The sequence below is a fragment of the Eptesicus fuscus genome, chromosome 1, assembly GCF_027574615.1.
Source record: "Eptesicus fuscus isolate TK198812 chromosome 1, DD_ASM_mEF_20220401, whole genome shotgun sequence".
NCBI classification, from domain to species: domain Eukaryota; kingdom Metazoa; phylum Chordata; class Mammalia; order Chiroptera; family Vespertilionidae; genus Eptesicus; species Eptesicus fuscus.
The window spans coordinates 88,935,797-88,946,044 of NC_072473.1; the positions used below are offsets into that span (position 1 = coordinate 88,935,797).

The following is a 10,248-nucleotide window of genomic DNA, read 5'->3' on the forward strand; positions in this document are numbered from 1 at the left end:
TCTTAGGAAAAATAACCAGTTCTGGGTTTTTAATTTTCTATAGCTTTTGCAGAGAGATTCTAGCTGAAGACAATCTAAATGTCTGAAATCAGACTATGCGCGCATTCTGTCTTATAGCTAAGTTCTCTCCCCACCAGCACAGAAATTCCAGACACATTTCTAAATTTTTAAGGTTTTTTCATGGCAAGAAAGGAAACTTTAAATTTGTATACTGGGAGAGTGGGCATCCATATTGGATCGTCACGTGTCTCTTCCTTTCCCATATCCAGCTTACTTCAGGAGAAACGTTAGTAACGGATCTGGCCAAATTTCTGTTTATGCTTAAAAGAAAGACAGCTCTCAAATTTTTTCTTTCTTTTATGCTTTCTAAAGTAATAACTTATACCTAATTTAGCCAAGATTCGCATTTCCCTGTAAGTTCTTTTATAATTCTTAAATGTAACTTTAAGTAATCTTATTGTGGGAGAGCAGATAGCCCTGCCCTCTCCTGCCACTCCTGGTGTAATCCTTTTATAGTTAAACTGCTTCTACCTAGTAAAAGGCTAAACGTCCCTTCAGGAGTAGGTCTATATACCCCTGTAGGGATGGCTTGTGGTCCCAATTCTGGAGTTAATACATATCGCTTTATGGGTCCAAGGTCCAACCCGGCACTTCAGGGGGTTGCTCGGAATAACTCCTGTATTCGTTTTGCTCCTGGGGCAGGCTGGATGCTGCGCATCAGGGGCAGGAAGGTAAACAGATAGTGCCTCCATTATTTGCTGGTGCTGAGCTGGCCACTCTCGGGTGTTTCCCGACTGCTGCTGAGGCAAGGGATTTCCCTGGATATCTGTCTTAGATTTACACTCATTTGCCCAATGTTTTCCTCTTTTACATTTAGGGCACAGTCCAGGTTGTTTGAAACCTCTGCCATTTCCTTTATTAACCCCTTTATTAGAGGGACACTGTTTTGCCATGTGTCCTGTTCCTCCACAAGTGAAACACTTGTATGTCTGACCTCTCCCTGTGCTGAACTGTTGCTGAAGAATTCCCTCAATGGTGGTTCCCTTTAATGCGGCCGCAATAGCGACTCCTTGTATATATGAGGGACCAATATCTGCACAAATGCGGATATAATCTGAGAGAGCCCCCTTTCTTTGATAGGGCCATAATGCAGCTTGACAGGCAGCGTTAGCATTTTCATACGCCAACTGCTTAACTATTAATATGCCAGCCTCTCCATCCACCACTACTCGGCCAACAGCCTGTAATAGCCGAGAGACAAAATCCTGATACTTTTCATCTGGCCCTTGAATAATCTTTGAGAGCTCCTCTGTTTTTTGACCAGAGGTGGGAAGCTTTTTCCAGGCTCTGATCCCAGCCCCATTAATTTGTCCATAAGCTTCCAGAGGGTATTGAATTTGATTATGGGTATCAGCATAGTCTCCTTCTCCTACCAGCATTTCATAAGAAATATTAACTTGTGCAGCTCGATTACGAGCAGCTTGTTCCTTAGCCTTTTCATCATATTCTGATTTCCACAAGAGATAATCTCCTCCTGATAAACAAGCCTTGGCAATAGCTCTCCAATCATTAGGTGGGAGAGTCTCTGAGGCTATAGTTTCCAAGATGGTTAAAGTATAAGGAGAAGTAGGCCCATACTGAGCACAGGCTGTTTTTAACTCCTTCAGGGTTTTAAAAGGAAGTGGGTCATAAGTACGCTCACGCTGTCCTGTGTTAGGGTTCACCCGTTCCATAACGGGGAAGGCGTGAATGCCCAAATCCTCACCCGCCTTTCGTGCCTCCTGCAAAGCCATCTGGAGAGGGGAGAGTGGAACTGGCGCTGCACAGGGCAGCGGAGAGCGGCGGGGACTGCCCCCACGGCTTCTCTTTTTCTTGCCAAGACGCTTTAATGCTTCTAAAAATTGTTCTAACACATCTTCTATATCACTACCCTCTTCAGTTCCAGCAGAAAAATAATCTTCCTCCTCTTTTGCCTGAACAACACCTGTATCATCATCATGACAAAGAGCAGTAGCTTCCTCAAGATCCTCCTCATCTTGAGGATTTAATTTGTCTTTAAAATTTACATTACTCTTTTTTAATATGCTGTCTTTTTCAGACCCCTTTTTTGTGCCAGTACACTGCTTCTCTTTTTTTCCTGGCTTAAGAGATGGTTGATTATGTTCATACCTGGGATCTAAACAGTCCCGTATTGAACTCCATAAAGAAAATGCATCAATCGGGGTCTTATTTGGCCCAAAGGCTTTATAATGATTGCGCATTTGTTCTCCAACTTTCTGCCAAGTTTGTAAGTTAACGGTTCCTTCCTCAGGAAACCAAGGGCAGACTTCTTGAATGAATTTTAAAAAATTTTCTACTTGCTTGTCAGTAACTTTAGTTCCTTTACTGTTGAGCATAGACTTTAACATTTGCCCATAAAGGGCATTATCTCTAGATTCTAACTGCCCCATTTTACTCCCGATTACCAAAAAGATGCTCCTCCCTTACCTTTACGAGTGCACTCTTTTTTTCCGGAGGAGTTCCTCACCTTCTGTGTCCCAAGTCCTCAGGTCCCTGGTCGGGCGCCAATTGTCAGGTCCAGCCTGACGATTGAACCGGGCTGAGGTAGGGAGGTGGGAATTGAGAAATAAAAGAATAAGAGAAATAAAAGCAAGAGAAACAACAGCGGGGTCAGGAGGTCCAGAACTCTCGAGAAGCTCTGGCAACTTTTATTAGTAACACAGTGCTTTTTATACATAAGACACTAAGCAGGGAATCACAAGGAAAACATTCTTTGTTTCTCTAAAATCACTACTGGAGGGATAAGTTGAAGGACAGGTTTCTTGTTATAATAAATCTCACTAGTTGGATACATATTTCTTGGTAAACCATGAAAGTAGCTCTTATCCTATTGATAGCAGTCATATAAACAAACCCTGGGAAAGCTCTGTAGGCAGGGGCTGCTCTCGTTATACTGATTAGTTGCCATCCAAACAGGCCTGGGAAATCTGTGTGGGTAGGGTGCCAGCCTTGCTAGCCCCTACAGGTGCAAGGACCGTGTCATCTTACAGCCCGTTCCCCACAACTAATTATCTGAGAGATGCAAATCAAAATGACAATGCGGTACCATCTCACACCTGTCAGAATCGCTATCATCAACAAATCAACAAATGACAAGTGCTGGAGAAAATATGGAGAAAAAGCAACCCTTCTTCACTGCTGGTAGGAATGCAGACTGGTGCAGCCACTGTGGAAAACAGTATGGCGTTTCCTCAAAAATTTAAAAATGGAACTGCTATTTGACCCAGTAATACCACTTCTAGGAATATATCCCAAGAAACTAGAAATACCAATCAGAAAGGATATATGCACCCCTATGTTCATAGCAGCACAATTTACAATAGCTAAGATTTGGAAACAGCCTAAATGCCCATCAGCAGATGAGTGGATCAGAAAACTATGGTACATCTACACAATGGAATACTACGCTGCTATAAAAAAGAAGAAATTCTTACCATTTGCAGCAGCATGGATGGAATGGGAGAGTATTATGCTAAGTGAAATAAGCCAGGCAGTGAAAGGAAAATACCACATGATCTCACTCATTTATGTATAATAAAGAACATTATAAACTGATGAACAAGAAGATAGATACAGAGGCAGAGAAGCATCGAACAGACTGTCAAATTACAGCAGGAATGCTGGGGAGTGTTGGGGGATGCGGGTAAGAGATCAACCGAAGAACTTGTATGCATGCATATAAGCATAACCAATGGACATAAGACATTGGGGGTGGTGAGGGCATGTGCCAGCGGGTAGGGGAGGCTGGGGGAATGTCAATTGGATAAAGGGGACATATGTACACCTATTTGTAATACTTTAAACAATAAAAAAAGCCTAGGTGGCATCACGCCTTCACAGGACACCGCCACAAGATGGCCGCCCACACGTCATCACAAGTTGGCTCCACAAGATGGCCGGCAGAGGATGTAAATTGGGAGCGAACAGCCCAGAAGGTGAGGGCAGTATGGGGTGATCAGGCCAGCAGGGGAGAGAAGTTGGGGGCGACCAGGCCTTCAGGGAAGGGAGGGCAGTTGGGGGCAACTTTGCCTAAAGGGCAGGGCAGTTTGGGGGACCAGGCCTGCAGGGGAGGACAGGTAGTGGTGACCAGGCTGGCAGGGATAGGCAGTTAGGGGCGATCAGCCAAGCAAGGGAGGGCAGTTGGGGGTGATCAGGCCACCAGGGCAGTGGTTAGTGGGTGATCAGGCTGGCAGGCAGAAGCAATTAGAAGCAATCAGGCACACAGGCAGAGGTGAGCGGTTAGGAGCCAGCAGTCCCAGATTGTGAGAGGGATGTCAGAATGTCAGAATGCCAGTTTAAGCCCAATCCCATATTGGAGAGGGTGTAGGCCGAGCTGAGGGACACCCCCTGCATGAATTTTGTGCACTGGGCCTCTAGTATTAAAAATCTATACTAATAAAAGAGAAAGATGCAAATTGACTATCCCTCCATGATGCCTACCAGCCAATCATGAGTGAGTATGCAAATTAACCCAACAAAGATGGAGGGTTAATTTGCATATGCAGGCACCAAGCGGCTGGGGGCGGGGTGGCACCAACCAGCCTGGGTCCCGGGGATAGGGGTCAAGCCCGCAGCCTCCTGGGACCATTGCCACCCAGAGAGGCAAGGGCGGCCACGCCAAGCCATGCCCACATGCTCCCAGGACCATCGCCAGCCCCAGGAGGCGAGGGTGGCCGTGCAGCTTGACAGCAGACAGCAGGGCCTGCTTGGCCATAGCCGCAGTGACCCATGAGCAGACAAGCGGGCCTGCAGGCAGCACCCAGCAGCGCCCGCTTGGCCGTTGCCATGGTGTAGAGCAGGCAGGCCCTGTAGAGAGGAGAGAATCATGGAAAGCGGGCCAAAGCTGTTAGTAGGACATTCCCTGAGGGATCCTGGATTGGTGAGGGTGCAGGTCAGGCTGAGGGACCGCCCCCCCATGCAAGAATTTCATGCACTGGGCCTCTAGTCCTATCTAATAAAAGAGTAATATGCAAATTGATTGTACCTCCACTACACCCAGAAGCCATGCCCACCAGCCAAACAGGAGTGAGTATGCTAATTAACCCAACCAAGATGGCTGCGGCCTCGGAGAGAGCAGGAGGCTTGGGTTTCCTTGCCAATGGAGGAAGCCAAGCTTTCCGCCTGCCCTGGCCTTCCTTGACCTCCACTTAAGGCTACAAAGTTTCAATTATAGAAGATAAATAAATCCCAACAAAAATGGCGGCAGCCAGAGAGCTGGAGAGAGCAGGAGGCTTGGGTTGCCCCCAGCAATGGAGGAAGCCAAGTTTCCGCAGCCCTGGACTGACTTGGCCTCTGCTTAAGGCTACAAAGTTTCAATTATAGAAGATAAATAAATCCCAACAGAAATGGCTGTGGCCATAGAGCGAGCAGGAGGCTTGGCTCCGCTCAAAGCTACAAAGTTTCAATTATAGAAGATAAATAAATCCTAGATACCAGGGACTCCACTTGGGTCACCGGGCAGCGTGGCCAGCCTGCAAATCACCACAGGCCCCTTGCCAGGCCACCCCATGCTCCAAAGAGAACCCCCACCCTGACACCCTTCAGGGCAAAACAGCTGGCGCCCCCCTGTGCACCAGGCCTCTATCCTATCTAATCCTATCTAATAGAAGAATAATATGCAAATTGACCATCAATCCAACACAAGATGGCTACCCCCATGTGGTCAAAGATGACTGACCCCATGTGGAAACAAGATGGCCACCACAAGATGGCCAGCAGGGAGGGCATTTGGGAGGGACCAGGCCTGCAAGGGAGGGCAGTTGGGAAGGGCCAGGCCTGCAAGGGAGGGCAGTTTGGGGTGATCAAACCTGCAGGGGAGGGCAGTTAGGGGTGACCAGGCCGGCAGAGGAGGAAAGTTGAGGACGACAGCAGGGGAGTGGTTAGTGGGTGATCAGGCTGGGAGGCAGAAGCAGTTAGGGGCAATCAGGAAGGCAGGCAGGCGAGCAGTTGGGAGCCAGCAATCCTGGAGTGTGAGAGGGATGTCCGACTGCCCGTTTAGGCCTGATCCTACCTGGATCAGTCGGACATCCCTCGAGGGGTCCCAGATTGGAGAGGGTGCAGGCTGGGCTGAGGTACACACACCCCCGTGCACAAATTTAGTGCACTGGGCCTCTAGCAATTATAATAATAATTTAAAAAATAAAGAAAAGAGAAAAATTCTAGTTTCTTAAGTAAAATATAAAAAAAAAAAAGTGAAGTCCGTTCACTTCAGTTGAGTTTTAAAGTCCCATGGGGGCTGGTTTAAGACTCCTCTCTACTATTCTGCCTTCCACGTCTCAGCTTCCTTCTAGATAGTCAGCACCGTGTTGAAGCTCCCAGTGATCCACCGCTCCTCTGTGTCAGAGGCCACAGCCTTGGTTTCAGACAGGTGGAATCAGTCTGCCCACTTTGTTTTTCTGCCTGCTTTCAGTTGTATTTACACAAGCGTCTATTTCTGACATGGCCTCTAGGTGGTGATGTTTCTGTATTAGTTTCTGGGACCAAATGGCCCCTCAACCCAGTCCCCGGGGGCTCCCTGAGGGTATTCAGAATCTTCGTTTTCCTACTGAGCTCAAGGCTGGGTGCCACTGCACTACTAGGAGGGGTCCAGTCTTCAGGAGAAAAATGTCTGTTCAGGGTTGGAGGGAATGGACTGTCCCAGAGCTGGCTTACTGATTGCCTCTCCCTATTTTGCTCCCCAGCTTCCACAAAACCCCCTTCCCCTGCACCACAGCCTCGGTGAGTGTAATTGAAAGATCCTATGCACTGGGTTTAGCGAGTAAAAGCAAGAAAATTATGAAGTCAGAGCAACCGTGCCACAGCGGGTCTCTCCCTCCCCCACCCCCACCCCCACCACTGCATGGCCAGTGCAGAACTTCAGGCTGCCTTTCTGGGTACAGCCTCCCATGGCTGTGGGCTTAGATCTAGAATCCCCTGCTGCCAGCAGGCCTATGGATCCCCTTCCTCATTCAAGGGCTACAATGACCCAAGGGCCGCAGATTTGGTGGGGCACAGTCTACCTCTGAGACTCTTGTCCCAGCTACATGTGTTTCTCCCTCCAGTCCAGATTCCCAATCCCACCTCTCTCCAGGCGACCTCTGACCTTTCTGTCTATGGATTGTATCTCCACCTGTGTTTAATTCACCTATTCCAGGTGGATATTATTTGATTCAGCTGTTCCTTCTATCTGCTTCGTGAGAAGACGCAGGGCCCATCTGCGTATTCGGCACCACTTTGTCTCCCCCTGGACAAACTTTTTAGGCACCCGCAGCTGGGGAGGCTGGAGTCTCAGTGCTCGTGGGTTCACAGCCGAGGCAGCTTGTCCCTGGCCAGAATGGCTGTAGGGTCCTGGGTGGTGTCCAAGGTCTCCCCAGGTGGAGGTGAGCCTGGACTCCCAGTCACAGCCAGTCTCCCCTTCAAGATGGCATGGTCTCTGTGGCGCCGGCTGCCCTGGGATAGATTTCATTGGTAGCAGAGGCTGCCCATCCAGGGGAGTCTGGTCTGCCAGTCCCAAAAGTCCTGCAGGATATGACTGCCCCTCACTCACACACACACACACACACACACACACACACACACACACACACACATACACGCCCCACACATCCATGCACTCCCCTTTCACTCCCTCACTCACACTCTTTCTCTCACTGCTGTCCTGTAGGCCACCACCTTGGATCCTCTGTAGCTTTATTTGGATAGAGACATGCTGAATACAAAGGGCAGACACTGAATAACTGCACAAATTAATAAGCATAACTCAAACCTATTTTTCTTGTTCTCCCAAAGTGAAATATTTCCTATTGCGTACACCAAACAAGTCAGTATAAGACTAATCTTAATAGATATTAATCTCTATATATAAAAGCCTAAGTGACCATTACCACTAATCAACCAAACGACTGGTCAACCAGTCACTATGATGTGCACTGACCACCAGAGGGCAGACACTCAATGCAGGAGCTGCCCCCTAGTGGTCAGTGCACTCCCACATTTAACCTCCCACGGCCCCTCTCCCTGACCAGCAGGCCTGATCAGCCCCGATTGGGACTGGGCAAGATGGCCCCGATCGGCCCTGATCACTGGCCAGGCCGAGGGGCTCCCACATGTGCACAAATTCGTCCACAAGGTCTCTAGTAGAGAGAATAAGATAATGTCATTTGAATGAGTAGATTCATATATCAGCCTGATCTTTGTCTAAGTACATATACTTGGAAGAACTTCCATTTCAAACACATCTTGGAAGTTTATAGTTATAAGAAAACCAAACTAAAGGCACTTAGGAGTACGGCTTGTAGTGAATGCCCTGTTCATCTCCACACTCATAGTACAGCACACTTTCCATAGCTTGTCTCCTTACCTATACTCTGAACTATAATAGAATAATTCTAGGGTTGCAGTATTGTGAGCTTTCCTTTCAAGATCTCATGGAATTTCTATGGCTCTTGTTGGAATTGTACTTAGTTTATTCAAGGGAGAAAGAGCAAATGAAACATCTCAATTTAATAAGAAATTGGATTCATACCAACGTGTGTGTTTGATTACATGATTTTATTGATTAACTTGAAAGAAAAAGACATTATTTTGTTTTTCCAATTAAGTATCTGAGGAAATAATTATTTCCACCTTGTCATGGAGGCTCTAAATGCTTTAAGTGAATCACCTTCATTAACTTAATTCCAGGTTTGGCAATAATAGAGGAATAAAAGATTCAAATGATACCCAAGATTACAATGGTTATGAACTGAAATGTACTCCTCTTTAAAGGAGAGAATATTCAAAATTTCCAAATGGAAGGAGTAACTTTCAAAACAGTTTACATTTATATTACATAATGTTACATTACATAATTTACATAAATGATTCCATGCACAAAATACTAATGAGAACTTGGATTAGACTTTTTCAAATTGACAAGTTTGCAGCTAGACTGATGGGATAAATGAGCTCAGAATTTACATGCATAATCTAGAGAAAATAATAACTACCTAGCAGATTGGTCGTAAAGGTTCAATGACAACAATACATATAAAGCACATAGGGAGATCACCAGCTGTTAATAGGAAATAAATGGCCGTTTCCATGTCTTCAAAGGTAATTCAAAACAGTCCTTAAATTTTTGACATTTCAAGGAATGAGTTTTTAAACAATAGCTCAATTATTTAGCAAATGGATTCAGTGCAAGGCCAACTTGTACCCCCTATATTATTTTAACCAATAATTCAAGAATTCGTTTCCATTCCTAATTTCATACTTTCAACAAGATAGAACAGAGCTGTCCCATCCCCTCCACTTCCTATCAGCACTCCACTTTTTTCTACCCAGCTGCCAATTCTGTTTCTTCTTTCTATTGGCCACTATTCTCAGCTGGTTACCATAATTTCTCCAATATATCAACTGATAATAAATTTTGCTATTTCTCTCTTAAAAGAATTTGGATGACAGAAAAGCAACCTGACAGCCAAATACATCCATTTTTAAAAGTGGAAAAAATATAATTTGTGGGAAGGTTTCTATAACTTCCCTCATTTTTATACCTGTATCAGAGCTAGGATAAGGTTCCTAGATGGGCCAAGGTAATGAAGGGCCCTTGCAGTCTGCTCTGAGATGCCTTGTATGGTTAAGTTTTCCCACCTCCCCAAATATTAGCTCTGCCTTTATGTTTGAGGGGCTTGATGTCACTATAATGTGCATTTTAGCTTATTTACCAACCACCTCTTCAAACCTGGCCAGGAAAACTAAATTGGTAAGTGAATTAATTGATCTAATTATATTAATTCACTTGACAATTTAATTTCATATAAGGATTTCAAACCATACTCCTTCCAAATAGGGCTAACTGTAGTTTCTATTAGAAGTAGCTAAAAAATCTTAGTTCCTACTTATAAATTCGGGGGAGGAAGAAGGGAATATTACATAAATGTCCACCATGGGCACTCATGTAGTGACACATTATATATTTATTTTTAAATATATATATTTTTTAAAGTTTAAAAGAAATCTTTATTGTTGAAAGTATTACATATGTCGCCTTTTTTCTCCCATTGACCCCTTATTGCCCACTCCCACCCTTCACCCCAGGCCTCCACCACCCTATTGTCTGTGCCCATGTTATATATGCATACAAGTTCTTTGGTTGATCTCTTCCCACCCACCCCCACCTTCCCTCTGAGATTCAACAGTCTGTTCCATGCTTCTTTGTCTCTGGAT

At 45.6% G+C, this 10,248-nt stretch overlaps 1 protein-coding gene across 1 annotated transcript; it reads right to left on the minus strand.

Moving 5' to 3' along the window:
- Positions 1-566: 566 nt before the first annotated feature.
- LOC129149841 (endogenous retrovirus group K member 5 Gag polyprotein-like) lies at positions 567-2,450 on the minus strand. Its single transcript, XM_054719385.1, has one exon. It carries the CDS (start codon positions 2,448-2,450, stop codon positions 567-569), a length of 1,884 nt encoding a protein of 627 aa, XP_054575360.1.
- Between the last annotated feature and the right edge of the window lie 7,798 nt (positions 2,451-10,248).

What these genes read in the sequence shown, in the direction of transcription:
- LOC129149841 (XM_054719385.1), bottom strand. Translation starts at nt 2,450, where the DNA reads ATGGGGCAGTTAGAATCTAGAGATAATGCCCTTTATGGGCAAATGTTA.